This window comes from Macrosteles quadrilineatus, unplaced genomic scaffold (genome assembly GCF_028750875.1).
Source record: "Macrosteles quadrilineatus isolate MER2022 unplaced genomic scaffold, UCM_ALF_1.0 Scaffold_7__1_contigs__length_78375512, whole genome shotgun sequence".
NCBI lineage: Eukaryota > Metazoa > Arthropoda > Insecta > Hemiptera > Cicadellidae > Macrosteles > Macrosteles quadrilineatus.
In genome coordinates this window covers 66,125,313-66,144,166 of record NW_026542600.1, presented here as the reverse complement: position 1 = coordinate 66,144,166, position 18,854 = coordinate 66,125,313, and the positions used below count along the sequence as shown (strand labels likewise).

Genomic DNA, 18,854 nt, shown 5'->3' with positions numbered 1-18,854 from the left:
AATGGCAGTAATTTTTTATATATACCATAAAATGTAAAATTTTTTATATACTGTAGTTAACGTTATGTAAAAGAATGTTTGCGGACGTTTTCCATCACGATTAGTAAAAAACAAATTTTTTTTATGACTTTTGGGATCTGGAACGCTATTAAAAGGTAGAAACTGGACTAAGGTAATATTCAATACTCCCTTTGGTAATTGCAAAAATGTATTAGAATGCCACAATTTAACACCAGGTTAGACATGTATTTTATTATTGTAAACAAACTTACAACAGAACTATATGTTGTTTCACATAGCATATACTTTGGCGCTTGTAAAATATATCAATGAACCCACAAAAATTATTGAAAAAGTAAAGGTCTAAGGAGTTTTGTTAACAATAGAGTAAATCCAACTCAGAAATTTAGCAGTATCTGTGAAGACAACGTATTGTGTGAGATCACAAGACTGGGTTGTTGTGTTGAGAAGAGATAGACTGACAATTCCTCGCAGTTCCCACCGTGTAGTACTCTTCCATTTGACTGGCAGCATGAGCCCACCTCCACTGTCACCATTACAAGGCCCTCTACCTGGAATTGTATTAGAAGTTTGAGAACGATAAGAAATCTTTTAATAAATTTTGATTACTGATCGAGTGATCAGTTACGCAATTCCTAGATTTTAGAATCGCTCTTTTTCACTTAGTGACAGGATTTATACATTTATACCTAGTCAGGTATACAGACAAAGCTATGAAATGATAAGATAATATTGTTTCTACTTGAAAATATGAAACCAGTGTATTATTTTCAGTGTATTATTTCAGTGTTCTTATTTCACCAAAGATTGTGTATTGTGTTATATCTCATAATGTTAACATAAGTGTTTTATTATTAAAATTGGCCGACTTAAAAGTTTTATTCCTATTGGCCATCTGTATTTATGGAGCAAAACATATTTTAGTTTGATTTTCATTTTCACTATCCTCATTAGTTTATAATTCTTTAAATTTTCACAATTATTTATAAACATACAGTTGGAATGTGAAAAAAGTAAATTATTTTCTTAAACCACTAATAAGAATGCTTTTTATTTTCTAACAATTAGTTTCTTTTACGCAACAAAACTTGTACTCCGTGTCAATACATGGCGATATATTTTTTTCAAACACTGTTTAGGTTTGTTGACATAGTATTTACTCCTATTTAGAAGAAATGGCTAAAAATACCACATTCTGCTATATCTATGTATGTGTCAAGCAGGGGCGGCTCCAGGAATAATATTTTGGGTAAGCCAGACAAGGATCAAGAAGTTGGTAGTTTGATCCATAAACAAGAGGTTTGAGGGGCTTCCCGCAAAAAGGGGAGATAAAAATTGAAATGCAAAGTAATGAGTTTTAATGTTTTTCCTTTATTTAGATATAATTAAATTTCTACCAAAATTTGTGTAGGCCCGGGCCTACCTGGCCTACCCTCTGGAGCCGCCCCTGGTGTCAAGTATTGGTTTACCATCTTTAGCTCCAGCACAGAGAGTTGAAGATGAAGTGAGAAAGACAAACTCATTGTGACTTTGAACACATTCCTCCGTAGAAACTATTGGTATCTCCATAACTCGTGGAATCGGGGACATCTTATTTCCTTTGCCATCTCTTCCCCAACCTACAACCTATAAATTGAAAAAGGAAGTAAGTATACTATATGACTCACTTATGTTCTATCCCAGACATTTCAGTGAGAAGACCAGTGGAAATTGAGGAAATAAACTAATTGACTCAAATCATGTTGTGTTGTTTAATATTGTGATTGTTTAGCAAGTAGCAACACTGCACAGTATAGAAAAATGGTCTTTTAAATACTCAATACTATGGGAATAATAATTATTAATACAAATAAATATAAATAATTAATATAAATAATATAAATAAAATAGGTTGGATAGCATTTTTTCCAATAATTGGAGAAAATCCAACCTATTTTGCTACATGAAGAGTACAATGTTTTCATATTTCAAGTTATACTGAAATATCATCACTTTTTGAAATTAGATAAATTATAATATATAACTCGATTATACGAGGGCTATCCTTAAATTAAGTTCTCCATTGAGTTCCCAACACGGCCAAGCAAGCTAGTTCAAATCTAGCATAATCATCTAGACCAACACAGTGTTCTTCACTTATCCTACTATTCTAGTCGGATCCCACCCTTTTGTGACCGTTAGTCTCGTCATAGTAGTTAATAAATAAATAATGTGAAGGAAATCGACGCTCTCACTAAGAATAAATCACATTCCATATTATAAGGTTTCTGTGGGATGGAAGGCAGTTGAGACACATATGTATGTAGATAACTTCTTGATCTTCTTGAGAGTCAGACAAAAATGTTCTGTAACTTAATTGTATTTTTAGGTTTATATTCAATTGACAATATCACCAGTTTAATAGCTTTGCTATGTACAAATGTTTTTATGTGACAATAAAGTGAATTTGAATTTGAATTCTTCTTCACATTCGCCTATTGGGTCTGATGATGATTAGAGTGTCCAATCGAAATTGATTACCACTTATTGTTTTTTATATGTATTTACTGTCTTGTGAATAAACAGTATAAGTGTAAATATTACAAGTGTTATTTGACATATTTTTGTACTTTCAGATATGTATACATGTATACAGAAAGTGTTAAAATAGAACAAATTTACACATCCTTGCACACTCCGCATCTGGGTGGAAACCAACTATAATTTTAGTGGATGAAGTCAAGGACTTGGTTCTTTCCTCAGATTTGAACAGCTTGCTTAGCTGCAACGGCAGCGTGGCATGAATACTTGATTCGTGGACAACCCTCGTAGTTAGAAAATACATAATTTAGAGTAAAGCTCCCCAAACAAATATTTCCCAAGATTTCGTTCTGAAAGTTTTTCACAAACTGAAAAGAAAGATGTTCCTATTTAAGTTGAGGTTACAGACTTACAGTACCAATATGTCCTACGATAAGTTCCAGGTCCGGGGGCTGACTCCACAGACACACTGGCTGAATGAACATGTTGTAAGTCACTGGTGTTTTCAGCTGGAGCAAGGCAATATCAGCTGTATACTTGTTTGAATCAAAATCTGGATGAATGTGGATTTCAACTACCTGTAGATAAGAGTGACCTTACATTTGTGCACAAATTTGATTGGTGTTTTTATTTTAATATTTTGACTTAAATGATTTTGGGGAAAGTATTATTCATTGTTAGTTTTTTAGGCTTTGATCATAGATTTGTTGAAGATCCTAAGAAAAGAATACCAGAATAGGAAATTTAAAAGACTGGCTAATGGATTAACCAATACTACTCACTAAAGGAGTTGTTCGATCAAAAGTTCAGCAAGATGAAAATTCAAATTACAATCTATGTATATGACACTCTGGTACTTCCTAAATAAATCTTAAAAAAGAAATTGATTGATTAATTGATTGAACAAAAATTAATGGCAGTTTTAGTAAAAAATTTAACCTGGATAGAATACTATTGTTAATCTTAAACAAACCTCTTTAATGACAGAGTGAGATTCCTCCCATTGTTGAAGGTTGTATTTTCCAAGATACACCACAACATCTACAGGGTCCATTGTCCCAGCCTCCTCGTGCCTCATGCAGTGACCGACTGAAAATCAAACACATTAAAGAATCATAGCAAGTCAGGCATATCTAAATAATACCCCTGCCGCAGCAAACCTGCAGACTAAGCAAATTTCAACTTGTCTGATTACATATTTACTAAAATACTTCCATAAATAAGACATATTTATTCCCAATTTAAATAACATTAGATATAACGAGTGCTTAGGTTTGCTGCAACGGGGACGGTAAACAGTGTTTTTTGACCAAACAACAATAGTATAGGATGAAATAAATAAGTTTGCCAAATTTGATCAACATATATCCATAAACAAGTAAACTACAACAGTTTTCATTTTCTCCATAAGAATAACATGGGAATTTTAAATTTGCATTTTTTTGAATTTTCTCCATGACCGTTAGGCATACAACAATGCTTCAATATACTAAATTATTTCTTTTTTAAAGCTCTACAAAATGGTTGGGAAAGAAATTCAAATATTTTATGTTTTTAGGGTCAAAAATGGGAAAAACCCATTTTTACCCCATAAAACCCCCCATAAACCCCTGTTCCCATTGTCCGATTATGCTGGATCGCGAACTCGTTCGAATAAATGTAGGTTTACATGTTTGTACCAAATATCAAAATCGGATCACTTTTGCTCTAGTTATCGCGCTAACGGACACACACATATATATATATGAATTTGAACGGATGGTGTTTTTGGCCTCTAGGGACCTCAAAACGAAAACAAAAATCGGTCCCGCGTCCAGGTCTTACCATGAGTACTACGGTAATAGCTTATTCCCTATATGGGAAATTCGCTAAAAATAAAACAAATAAAAATGTCTGTATTAGCCAGCGTTTCTAAAACATGTAAGTTTTTCAGAACAAGTTTTGCCATTTAACCTACAGCTAAACATTTATATCTTCTAAGAATGTATGAAATGAATATGTAAGAATGTAGCCAGGATTTGGTTTTGAAGGGGAACTTAGTCTGCGCCATAAGTAAACTTAAAGGTTCATTCCATGAACAAATAATGCATGCTCAATAACAACAAATAATAATGATGATTGGATGAAATAATATTTAAACACTTTTCTTTCCAAGTACTTATGGTACCTCCAGTCCCGCCCCCTGTCTACATGCCCGTGGCTAGTCCTTGGTAATCTGGAGATTATTGTCTGTACAAAGCTAATCTAAAGGTCCAATTCCTATCCTGCGACTGTTACGACTCTAAAACGGCTGTAAAAATTGACTGCTTCAATGCAAAGTAAATGCAACCCATTTCTATCGAGCGTACAGCTACGCGACTGGAGCGACTAGAGCCGCGCGGCTCGATTTGTCACTACTTGACTGCTCCGTGAGCAGTCCAGTCGCTTCCGTAGCGCGGCTGTAACAAAATTTATAGTTTATACATACGTAGTTTGAGGTGTGTATCTTCATAAATGATTCAAAATTGATGGAACTGGTTCGTCATCACCCATACGTTTTCAACCCCAAGCACCCCCAGTACTTGAAAAAGATGTCTCTGAATCAGAATACTCTGAAACACCCCTCTTTTCGCCGTACCATGAACAATGGATTAGGTTGTTTATTGTTTTTTACCATGCACATTAATATTTCCTTTTCCTTCTCTTCTCCAAGTAAAATATTCGCTGCCAACTGTGCTTATTCCATGGCTGTCAAGAGTGCAATTGCACTAGTCACTAGTCGTGGGAGTTGTATGAGTCGCGGCATAGGAATTAAGACAAGCGTCTCAAGCCGCACGGCTCTAGATGTGCGGCTGTCGTATCAGTCGCCGCATAGGAATTGGACCTTAACAAGCATGTTTCTAGATTTTGAGTTTTCTAAGGGAGAAAGGGTTTTATCTGACTGAGCTAGTTAACCCTCGAGGGGGCGCATCAGCTAAAGTGACACTAATGGGCGTCAGTCTTTTCGACCAAATTAACATTTTCTTTTAGAAAAAAGTATAATTGATGAAAACTGAGGAATAAAAGTACATGATATGATATCTAAATAGTTATACTAATAGAAAAACAGCATCATATTTTACATTATTAAAGTGGAAAATAATTATTTACAAATTACAAAGCTTACACTTGATCATTTTCACTCTGTTCTCCAGCAGTTTCAGCACAGGCCACACAAATGGGCTAATATATTCTCTACAAATGCACTTCTTGCAGCGAGCACACGAGGTCTGGTTTTTCCGAAATGTTAATTTTGGAAAGTTTTTACAAAATTCCACAACGTCCTTCAACATTTTGGTGCTGGTCGATCAGGAGGGCTTCACCTCTCACTTGTAGGATTTTCTTGATCGCCCCTTTACAGTCTTTAGGGACCTGTTGAATTACTGCTCTTGACTTAAGATAGTCAACACAAAGAGCCTAGGGCAAGTCTTTTAAAAACTCTCTTCTGGTCAATCTTTCCTCGATATTGAAATTCTAGATAACATTACCGTATGTCACCCCAATATTTATTAAGGAAATTGATATGTTTAGAACACATCATGGACTGATTCTTGAATCAGGCCAAAATTCCCCTTTATTCATTATGGCTCATTGCGACAAATGTAAAAATACACTAACACAGTTAGGCGCAATGGGGATTAACGACCGATTTTATACAAACACGTGTTTGGAAGCTTCGGAGGAAATGACCGACCTTGCACTGTTTTTGTACTGTGACGGGTAGTTTGGAACTAACCCCTCCCAACCTCTGTCATTTAATAGTTCGACCCTACCCTGAGGAGTCTCTAGGAGGGGGTGCCCCGGTCCGCTTATCCCTCCCAGTATAATAACCGAAATGGTACGTTTCGGTGTTTTCCACCAACGTGCGCCCTCTAGAGGGTTAAATGTGGTTCTGCAAAAAGATAATTGGATGTAAGGATCACAAAGTCTTCGGCTCCCAGTTATTATCCAGACAATAATTAATTAATTAATTGTCATGAGTGTATTGTCTTTTTCAATTTATTGTGAACTCATTTGGGTTAGACAAAAATTTACAGCATAAATGTATGATAAATGTAAGTTAGGCCTATAACTTAGGAATAAGAAGAAGGAGGTAAGGAGCAATTCGTTGTCTGAACGGCTCCTTCAGTTTTTTACATATATTTTGATTATTTTAATTTCTGTGATATTGTAAATACTACATTTTCAATTTAAAAGTGAAAAGATAGATTTTTAACAAATAACTTACTCGGATAAAACTTTTAAAATTTTGGAAGAAGATTTTCTCAATACATGACTACTAGAGTGGTTGGTTAAGCATAGTGGCACCACTTCAGAACTTTGAAAAGGCTAATTTGAAAACAAGAGGTTCCAGATCGGCATTTGTAAGCTTTTTTGATAATATAAGACTGCTAAAACGATAATCTATTCAAAAAAAGTTTAATTAGGCTAGGAAGATAACATTCAAATAACAAATAACATAGTGTTCCAATGTTCCAATAGACCTCCTTGTACAGTCGTCTACTTCCCGATAGACCTAGTGCAGTCAGGCTATTTCCAAATGGACCTCCCAGTATAGTCGTGTACTTCCCAATGGACCTCCTTGTACCGTCGTCTAATTACCAATAGACCTTATAGTGCTGTCGGCCTACCTTCCAATAGACCTCCTAGAATAGTCGGCATACCTTACAAAAGACCTTATAATACTGTCGGCCTACCTTACAATAGACCTCCTAGAACATTCAGCGGCGAATGCTAGAACTACTACAAGCTACTGCTTACCCCTGCGTGTGCAAATGTGAATAGGTTAGGCCCATCTGTTTTGCATATTGCTCAAGAGAAACGTGCAGGAGCTACAGAATGACGGGAACTAAGACGCGCCGAGGGCGTGGGAATCTACTACGAGAAGCAGAGAAAGACCTAAAAAATTTAAATGGAGAACTTGTTAATGGGGAAGTGATTGATATTGCTATGAATCTACGAAGTACTCTTTCCACTATATCAGATAAATACACAAGTGATGCCATTGTTGACCTGATTCCAAACATCACTGGTATTCTAAATAAACTAGATATGACCATAACATCGAATAAGGAGCTAAAAGAAAACCTTACTCAGGTTTCAGAGCAAAAAAATCTTTTAGAAAAACTCCTGGAAAATGATAAAATCAAAAGAAAAGAAAACATTGACACTTTGTGTTTCGAGGAGAAAACAGAGGAAGATATGAAGATATTGAAACTCCAAATCGATGAGCTGCGAGCTAGTCAGGAAAAACTTAAAGAAGAATTAAAGAATAAAAATGCTATAATTGATTTGATTCAAGCTGACAATCATAATTTACATGAAATAAATAAAAATACCTGCGAATCACTTCCATCTTCGACCTCATCTAAGCACAACTTTATCACGCCGAAACATACAGTAAAGCATAGTAACTTATCAATAGAATCAAACCCAACTACAACAAACAGTTTTTCAGCCCTAGCAACGGATTATTCTCAACAACTCGCACCTTGCGGTCAACTGATCTACGTCCAGGCTCAAGTCCATAGACCAGCATCACCTTCTGACGTGCCAAAAAACAAACACCAAAGAACCCTAGACCCCGCACCGGTAGACACCAAGAAGAAAAAGAAGATTACAATACTGGCGGACAGTCACGGAAAGGAGCTAGCTAAATACCTAAAGGAGTTGGAAGAAGAATACGAAGTCTTGGTATATGTTAAATCCGGAGCCAAGATGAAGCATGTTATTTATGACGGATCTAACATGGTGAAAAATTTTAATGAAGATGATTTCATAATAATACTGGCCGGTACAAATGACCTACATCACAACGAACCTTCCCAATTCACTATTGCTCAGGGGATAAATTCACTGTTTTCGCTTACACTTAAAGCCAACATAATAATAAACAGTGTACCCTATCGTTATGACAACCCATCACTCAACGACAACATATTTTTTACAAACTGCTCTATATTAAAAAAAGTGAAGTGTTACAATGGAGGACTTAAATTGGCTTACCAAGATATTAATAGCAATCTAGCTAGGACCGACTATACAAAGCACGGAATCCACCTCAACCGTCATGGGAAACAACGTTTAGGAAATCTGATCACAAGATTTATAAGACAAAGTAACAAGCAGTCGCCAAGTTTGACTTCGACTCCAGTAGACATCTCAAATTCAGCACATAAAGATATTCCATCTGTCGACAAAAGAGCTCCCATCCCTATGAAAATATCTAATGATATTACTGATGTCATTGATGTCTACCCTGAAGTATCGTCCAAACGTTCATCTCAAGCGTCCACCCCAGCCTCATCAGTTTGGCAAACTCCTGGCCTGAGCCTGACCTTGCCCGACCATCCCTCAACTCCAGAACCACATTGCAGCACCACCTTGACCCGGTCAATGGACGAGTTTCCTCCTCTGCGGACTTCGTCAACAACAGAAATGTCTCCCACGTCACTCAGATACACAGCAAGAAGGTTATCAACCACGGGCAATGACGCTGGAGATTCCACAGGATCATCGGACGTGGCAGTGCCAGCCCAGCGATGTGAAGGAGAGACTACCAACTCGCAAGTTAATCCTTGTAATAATTTTTTAGGGCCATGCCTTTCACCCCTGGGGAATACTTAGAATCAGTTAAAGAATTTAAAATCCTACACCAGAATATGCAAATTGCAACTAACAAAATAGATGAATTGTTTTTTCTAACAAATGAGCTAAAGCCTTCAGTTTTTGTCGCCTCTGAGCATGGTTTTACCGATAATACTTTGGATTTCTTTAAAATTAATGACTATGAATTAGCTGAGTCGTATCAACGCAAAACTCACAGAGGTGGTGGAATATCTGTTTTTGTTAAAAATGGATTAAAATATAAACCACTCTCTCTAAATAAATTTGCTTTTGATCTTAATTTTGAATTGAGTGGAATTGAAGTAAATCTCAGTAAAATAGGAATTGTCAATATTATAGGTCTTTATAGATCCCCTAGTAGTAAGGCAGAGATATTTTTTGAGCATTTTGATAGTCTATTATGTAAGTTAGTGTCTAAGCAGAAATTATTTGTACTTGTAGGGGACTTTAATATAGACGTCCTGAACAAAAATGACCCTGTGACTAAACAGTTTCAGGACATACTCATGACCTATTAACTCCAATGGTCGGTGGACTCACCTACCCGTGTGACTGCCACCACTAAAACTGCCATTGATAACGTCGTCACCAACGTGCCCAATAGTCATGTTACTGTAATTGAAACTGCTATATCTGACCACTTTGCTCAGGAGACAATTATCGGAGGATGTTTACCGGAACTTGACCCCCCTTTTATTAGTATGAAACGTGACATGTCCCCAAGTCATATATCTCTTTTAAATGAAAATCTCACTAAAGAGACATGGACATTTATAGATAGTTTTCTATCAACAGAAGAAGCTTTTAATGCATTTAATAAAGTTTTAATTTATAATCTTGATGTAGCCTGTCCATTAAAAAAGTGTAGAAAGAAAATAAAGAATACAAAGAATTCCTGGATCACCCAAGGAATTCTGATTTCACGACAAAAGATAAAATCTTATTCTCTGATATATAAAACAACCAGCGATGAGCAATTCAAAATATTTTTTAAAAGATACAAACGAATTTATAGGAAGGTTATTAAAGCAGCAAAGGCTTATGCTATCAATAAGAAAATAAAAAATTCAGAGTACGTCTCAAAAACAATATGGAGTATTATCAACAATATAAAAAACGATAAAAAAGTCAATCCAATTGCACTAAACGTCAATGGAAACCTTGTGAATAACCCAGAGGATGTTGCCAATGCTTTCAATATTTTTTTCCAGTCAGTTGGCGAATGTAACTTAAAACAAAACCCAACACCTCTTAACAGTCATTTCTGGCCCACTCCGGTATCATCAATGATTTTAGCTCCTGCCAGTGAGATTGAGGTTGCACGGGTCATTCATGATCTTCCATCAAAAAAATCTGACGATATTAATGGCATGTCAATGTGGACAGTTAAGCAAATTTATCTGCCAATACTGATCCCATTGACAAAACTCATCAATCTGTCACTTCAGTCAGGAACTTTCCCATCTGCATTGAAAATTTCAAAAGTCATTCCAATATATAAAAAAGGTGATCAACAAATTTTAAATAATTACCGCCCAATCTCAATCTTACCAGTTATGAGTAAAATATTTGAGAGGATCTTTCTCACTAGGCTTCAAAACTTTTTGGAAAAACATAATATTATCTCAGAAAATCAATATGGATTTAGACAAGAAAAATCCACGATAGACGCTGTAAATAAATTTATTGAAGATGTAATTGAAGGACTAGAGAATCTAAAAAAGACACTTGGTGTCTTCATCGATCTTTCAAAGGCGTTTGATTGTGTTGATCACGACATACTGTTAAGGAAACTGGAGCTCTGCGGCATCCGTGGAGTCCCACTTATGTGGCTTAGATCTTACCTCGAGGGTAGGACCCAGTACGTACAGGTGTCGACTTGCAGATCAAAGACCTTAAGGGTCTGTCAAGGGGTCCCACAGGGTTCAATCCTTGGTCCAGTTTTGTTCTTAATTTATGTTAATGACCTCCGCTCCTCTATGGTCGGCGGAAAAGTCATACAATATGCAGATGACACGACTCTCTATTTTCAATCAGAATCCCAAGAAAGTCTTGAAATTGAAAGTTTTATCAACTTGAACGCATGCATCCAAAAGTTTCAGTCCGAAAATTTAAACACGAATCAGTCAAAAACGACGTACATAAATTTTTCCCTTCGTCACCGTAACGACGAGACAACGCCAACTGTAATGATGGATGAAACCTGCCTGAGAGAGGTTGATTCCACAAAATTCTTAGGGATGCACTTGGATAGAGTGCTGAATTGGCAAGATCGTGTAGATAGCATCTGTCCAAAAATTGCAAAAGGGGTTTTTGCCTTGCGTAATTTCAAGCCTTTATGTTCAACACAAGTTTTGGTCATGGCCTATTATGGCCTCATTCATCCCCATCTTTCCTACGGATTAAGATTGTGGGTTGGTTGTGCCAGACGAAATTTTAACAGAGCATTTAGGCTTCAAAAAAGAGCCATCAGATTAATTGCAAATCTGAGGCGGAGAGAGTCGTGTAGACAAGCTTTCAAGGAGCTTGGAATTTTGACCCTACCTTCCCTGTATATGTTGGAAACGGCTGTATACTGCCGGTTTCAACATGTGCCTATCCAAGGCACTGCTGTGCACAGCCACGGGACTAGAGCAAGGGAAAGTTTTCGCACTGTCCAACACCGAACAGCTGCATTTGAGAAACTTCCTTCTCAAGTAGGTGTCAGACTCCTCAACTGTCTTCCTGAAAGGCTTAAAAGTCTGGAAAGTTCCCTTCTATTCAAAACGAAACTGAAGCGTGACTTAAAAAATCAGGCATTCTATTCGGTGGGTGAGTTCACTGCACACCGTTGGAGTTAAGGGCCACAGTATTATATTCCCCAGGGGTTATGAGTTAATATTTTAAGGTTTTCTTGATAAATGTATAATGTTTTTTAGTTTTCCTCCATTTCTTAAATGTATTGATTTATTTGTTTAAAGTTAAATTTAATTTAAAGTGTAATTTTATAAAATAGCCCCTATGTAATTATAAATATTAGAATCACACAATGTAAAAATGCTACACAATGTAAAAATTGTAAAGAGCAATAAATAAAAAAATAAAAAAATAAATTTGAATTGAAAAAATTCATGATATTCTTTTTATGGAGTTTCTTTTAAGTACGATAATTAAATAACAAATTGTTAAAATCATAAGACAAACTAAGTCATTATATTGAAGTAATTTAAATAAATTTCATTCTGTATAGCACCATTACTTTTACTAAAATACAAGTATGGAATATTTAAAAAAATAAGAAAATTAGATCTTGATTTTACCAGTCAAAACAAATTTCTTGGTGATGATCGTTCCGCTACAATGAAACTCCAAGCCGAGAGAGTTTAGTACAAAGATGGCCACCAGCCAGGGCCATTCTCCGTGTCTTAACGAACGGCCTCCAACCACCAGAGGGTTGGGCTCTATTGCCTGGCCACACTGCTCATTCGGTTCTGTAAAAAGCAAACATTTTTTATTTAAAACTATGTCCTTCCTTCATATTCTAGGAAGCTTTAGGCTCTGTTCCAGAACCGTTTTACACATTACTTTAAAGCTAGGCATAGAGGCCAAAAACATTATCATTAGCTAAAAACCATTGGGGATTGGTAGGATTTAAGCCCAGAACCTTAGAGCAAACACCAGGTCACCCTCAAAAAAAAAAAAAAACATTGAACCACATTAATGTATAATGTCCTAGAGATTCACTAATTGCTGGGGCAGTTTTATAAAGAAATGGATGAAAGCTGAGTGCTGACATACATTTTGAGAGTGGCAATGACTGTTTGTGCTCATTTTTATACCACCATAACTAACTTATCTTAACACACAGATTATCTTTTTAGTTGTATGTAAAAATGTAAGTTATTTTCTTACCGAATGTTATTGTTTTATAGAAACACACCAACAATGAAATCAGCTGATTTAGTGATTTAACGAGCGGGAATTAATAGTCATGCCCACTCTAGAGGGGAAATGAGCTATTTTACATACATTTACAGGTGTGGCATATGTGATAATTTCTAGGAGTAGGACTAATTAAAAACTTTATGGAATGAAGTAATTAAAATTATCTTAAAAGCTCCATGTACCAAAACCCAGTGGCGTAAGTTCATTGAGCGATGCCTTCCCACAGTCCATGCAGATGATACCCCCCCCCCCCCTGATACCAAAAGACCACCACTTCTGTTCTATTAGTTTATTTCATTAATTGTAATAGTTGGGAAAACTGCACATTTCACGATTAAGATTTGTTTGTTTGCAATAACGGTAATTATAATAATGCTTTTATTTTCTTCTGTCAGAAAAGGTTACTTGCTAGCTTGTCTAAGTCAAGAGCACGAGCCCGTTCTCTTTCAATGTAGGGCTAGAGATCTCAGTCTTGAATTTGTCATTGCATTTCTCAAATGTGTTTTAATGAGTTTGAGTTGAGAGAAGGATCTCAATCTCGAGCATAAAAGAATCAATCAGACCCTCTAAAATATATGTTTAATAAATGGAATACCCTTATGAGTTAATGTATGCAGTAGAATTAAAAATAAATAAAACCATAGGAAAAAAGGCAAAAGTAGTGATGTCAGCAAAATCCAAAAACTCTGTCCCGGACGTTTTTTTACTGTCTCCCGTGGTTATGGAAATTCTATACCATTTCCCATTATTTATGATCGTGGCCAAATCTTGAATGTATCCTGCGGTCATGTAGGCATGATCATCGTCTCCCGCGGTCATGGAAACTCGTTATTGTTTTCTGTGATCGTGGTAAGATCTTGTACATCTTCCGCGCTCTTTAAGTTATCATCGTCGTCTTCCGCGGTCACGGAAACAATGTCACTTTTTTCTGCAATTGCGAAAAAATCGGACCTCAGCTTCCACCCCCTGTGCGGGGGTTGTGGGGGTGTTATTTACACCACTGCCAAAACCCCAGAATGAAATTTACTAAACAACTGCACCCACTTGATGCTTTGAAATGAAAAAAAAATATTTTAAGATCATAGCGTAGCTCGTAGGACAGAGTTTGGGGATACCAAGGCTGTTATTGCAATAACCTGCAATAACCAAGGCTGTTATTGCATGGGTAAAAAAATATGCTGTGAAAACATTTTGGATTGATTTTGAGAGGCATGCACTCTCTAAATCCGATTTGGGAGATAATTGATAATTATATGCCGTTCCATATGAAGGTGTCTGTTAGGTGCTAAATTTGATAGTTTTTATAGGTACCTGATTCCTCCTATCATACCTAAGTTGTATGGTGTAGGAGTGATATTCTCCTGAGGGAACGTGATATGCTCCGTGGCGTTATTCAAACCAAGAGGCCACAAGCTATGCTCCAGTCGAATGTCTGTTACCACAGGACCACTAACTGAAAAATATCCAGACTGTATAACATTCATTTCATCTAGATAAAATATTTGAGTAATAAAAGTTACAAAAATTGCTTGTCAAATATATTTCACTTTTTTTATATATATTTTTAAAATAATACTCTGGGAAAACACTTCTAGCCATCATTCAACTATTCCAACAATTGCATCATCATAAACTCATTTCAGCTTCTATTAAGCCTCAAATAATTAAATGGAGATCAAGAAAGAGTGTTATTTATTCAAAGGACTCTCCTCAATTTCCCTTTACTTTATCTAATCATTCATTGATATGTTTATTCTGATTCTGAAATATAGTGCTTGGTAAAACTAATTTTACTATTTTGATAGACAATAAAGAGCAGATTCCCAAAGGGTATAGAAGCATTTACTTTTGCATAGGATTTTGACTTTGACTTGACATTTGAGGCTATCAACCCTTCCCGGACGGACGAAATTGTGACGTAGAACGGGAAAAAATTAAAAAAAAAATTAATTTTCCTTATTTGTGTTTTGTTATACAAGTATACATAAAATAAACACAATGGAACACTTCATACTGTTAAAATAATTTTTTACTCGTTTTTAACTATAAACTATATCCGCTACCCGTCCACAGATGAGTAGAAAAGCAGCGGATATATCCGCCATCCGTCTTTGAAGATATGACCATGACAACGTTAGGCAATAAATAAAGAACAATATGTAAACAACAAATAAATTCAACTTAGTGTTGAGCGTGAAACGTCGAGGGGGGAGCGTAGGAGAGTTGGGGGGTGCACGGGAGGGGGTGGTGCGGGAGAGGGGTAGGCGCGGGTGAGAGGGGGGAGTGTGGGAGAGAGCTCAGCCACGGAGAGAGCAGGAAAGTGGCGCCTAGGTACCGTGAAACATCTGGTTACTGCTCAAGCACCTGCCAGTCTGTCTGAAGAGAAGGGGGATATATCCGCTTCTCGTCCGGAACATCAAAAACCATAAGCGGATATATCTGCTACCCGTCCTTTTTTGCCAAAGACTTAGGGGGATATATCCGTCACCCGTCCGGTAAGGGTTAAACCTTCAGGTGAAGCTTAATAATACTAGATCTTTGGGTTCACAAGTATAAGTGCAGTGGATTGTTAGGTCTACCATCAGTCAGCTGGTTTAAAACGTTGTCCCCAAGGAGAGAGGACCGTTGATCAAGGTTTCTAATTCCGTCTCAATCAGGTCTGGAGTGGTGTGCAGCTCAAGAGGAGCGTATCTATCAGTGGCAGAGCTCGGTAAGAGAGATAGAACGCTCAGGAGGAAATTTACTCCATACCCTCCAATCAAATATTTCACTACTTTTTACTCTTACTATGTGGAACTAAAGACCCAAACATATTAATGTGGGTGTTGGTAAGAAGTACAGTAGAACCTCTTTAATCCGAACCCCTGTAATCCGAACGTCCACTAATCCGAACGCCTCATTGCTGTACTCTATACACAGTACAGTAGTTCTTTATTGTATACTGTATTTATTGATATACGCACCGTAATTATTTCAACTGTAATGTACAGTACTGTTTATTCCCAATGTTTACTACAGTATTAAATAAACACTGTATTTTACTTTATAAAGCAATTTCCACTTTTCTCTAGCTATTGTTATGTAAAAACAACAATATGTTCTGTAATCCGAACTATTCAATAGTCCGAACTACCCCCGGTCCCAATTAGTTCGGATTAAAGAGGTTCTTCTGTGTATTAAAAAAAATTTCATAATTAAATAAATTTAAAATCACTGGGTTCAAAGTGCCGAGAAAGGATTTTGTTGGCGCTTAACAACTGGGGCTTCCAACTGATTTATAATGTTTTTTTTTTTCAAGCAAATCATAAACTACCGTATAGTTTAGCCTGACTGGTGTGTGTTAGGTTCTTAAGTATTGTTACATGTTATTTAAACCACAAAAACCAGACAGGTATTATTAAAATTTAATATTTATTTATTACCCATTGGTCCTGAACAGATGCTTTGGGAGTTCACCTTTATGAGTCGCACAGTTGGCAATGGTTTAAACAATGGAAACCTGACTCTGTACATCTGTGATGTTACATTGCTTGTGGATACATTACTCCGATCAATTAATTCCACTAATCCAACATACTTCTGAAAATGAAATTTAAAAAAAATTTATCAAAATAATGTCTGTCTATTCATGTTTGAGAAATCATTATGAAGCCAATCTCAATTAAATGGTAATAGTTTGCGGGTTTCTCTCACCAGTATATTTTTTTGATGTTTGTCAAGTACAACGACAAACGAACACATGTACATACACATTCTAGACACAATTGTCCCACAAAATCAAGTCTGAAATTTTGTGGGACGATTTCTCCCTGTCCGTACTCCTCTTCTAAGATCAACTGATCCGGCAGTCGTGGTAAAGTGCTTTGACCCATGTTCAAGAAAAAATAAGTTTCCAACTATAAAGAAGCAAGAGGTTTTTAAATTGATCATGTGAAACTTCATATTCTAGAATAATTGTAATGTGTGTATGTGTGTGTGTGTGTTTGTAATTGTACTTGCCAGCGAATCCTGGATGTGCATAAGACAAATAAAGCCCACATAGTATATACCTCTGGGAGGCATACCTTCCCGGACGGGCGAAATCGTGACATAGAACGGGAAAAAATTATAGGAAAAAATAAAAATTTATTTTCCTTATTTGTGTTTTGTTATACACTAGTATACATAAAATTAACACAATGGAAGACTTCATACTGTCAAAATAATTTTTTAATTATGCGGATATATCCGCCACCCGTCTTTGAAGATATGACCTTGACAACGTTAGGCAGTAAATAAAGTACAATATGTAAACAATAAATAAAGATAACATAGTGTTGAGCGCGAAAACTGGAGGGGGGAGCGTAGGAGAGGTTTGATGGTGCGCGGGAGAGGGGGTGGTGCGGGAAAGGGGTAGACGCGGGAAGGGTAGACGGGGGAGAGAGGGGGGAGTGCGAGAGAGAGCGCAGCCATGGAATGAGCAGGAATCAGGTGCCTTGGTACGCGAAACGTCTGGTTACTGCTCAAGCACCTGCCAGTCTGTCTGAAGGGAAGGCGGATATATCCGCTTCCCGTCCGGAACATCAAAAACCATAAGCGGATATATCCGTGATCCGTCCTTTATCGCCAAAGACTTAGGCGGATATATTCTTCACCCGTCCGGGAAGGGTTAAACATGTAATTAAAAAACAATCCCAATGAAGTCAGTAAGGTATTTTACTGAAACAGGCCCCTAGCTTATTAGTAACTGCTGATGTTACCATCAAAGAGCAAGAAACCTAGTTTCATTTTCATTACATGTATAGTAAACTCCATGAAAGCCATCCATAACAGCAAGGAAACACTATAATAAAACTGTTACACCTGTGAAACACCTAAGAAGAAAAATCTTAACTTCAACTTTTCTTGTGGATTTGAAACAGTGTAAAAGTCATTGGACTAAATACCTAACAACATTCTCTTTCTAAACATAAATTTGTTGATTCTAATCATTAAAATTTTACTAAAAAAGTGTATTAATTAAGACCTGAAAAAATAAAACTGTACACTGTACAGTGTACAGAAGTTGTAAGAAACATATAGTGGTTAAAAGAAATATTGAGGAAGGGGAAGATTAGTAAACTTGAAGGTTATGGGTTTCAAATATTTTTGGAAGGTTTACCTTGGTATATATTTATAAAATTAAATTTCTCAAATTAATTTGGAATATAAGATAAACAATCAGATGGTTTTACAAATGAATGAGCCAATATGGTACCGGTATTTATGATAGTCTAAAGTCTATCAATCAACTGTTAGACCTGTGTCTAAATCAACTCAACTGTTACATTGATAAATGACTAAATCAACTCAACTGTTGCATCTATGAACACTCTGTGTGTTTATTTAGCCTGTTGCTAACATTTGTGGTAGCTGTGCTAAGATGTGCTGAAACAGTTTCGGGATAACATTTAAAAACATCTTTGTTTAACAAAACAAAACCACATTTACAGGAACTACTGAAATAAGTAATGAAATGTCATGCCTTGTAAACAGTTTTATTTATATTCTTTGGTACAAAATAATCTATAACTCTTCAAGTTTAGAAACTGGTCGCTGGTCGCCAGTCATTGTTATTTGATTCAAAGAAAACTTAGAAGCTTAATGATGCTTGGAAACTGGACCCAGCTATAGTTCTTTATCATTAGGTTTTAAATAGATGGTCCTGGCCTAAAATAACACCCAATCTGGAGTTTCCTTAAAACTAGCAGATTTTACTCGGTAAC

General features: G+C 36.4%; 1 protein-coding gene across 1 annotated transcript; it reads right to left on the bottom strand.

Moving 5' to 3' along the window:
* Positions 1-342: 342 nt before the first annotated feature.
* On the bottom strand, positions 343-16,678 carry LOC128998732 (serine protease gd-like). The gene is made up of 7 exons (XM_054425056.1): positions 16,533-16,678; positions 14,441-14,563; positions 12,486-12,656; positions 3,515-3,630; positions 2,955-3,119; positions 1,491-1,647; positions 343-572 (listed from the first exon to the last, which is right to left on the bottom strand). Exons 1-7 carry the CDS (start codon positions 16,621-16,623, stop codon positions 364-366), a joined length of 1,032 nt encoding a protein of 343 aa, XP_054281031.1. The 5' UTR covers positions 16,624-16,678; the 3' UTR covers positions 343-363.
* Between the last annotated feature and the right edge of the window lie 2,176 nt (positions 16,679-18,854).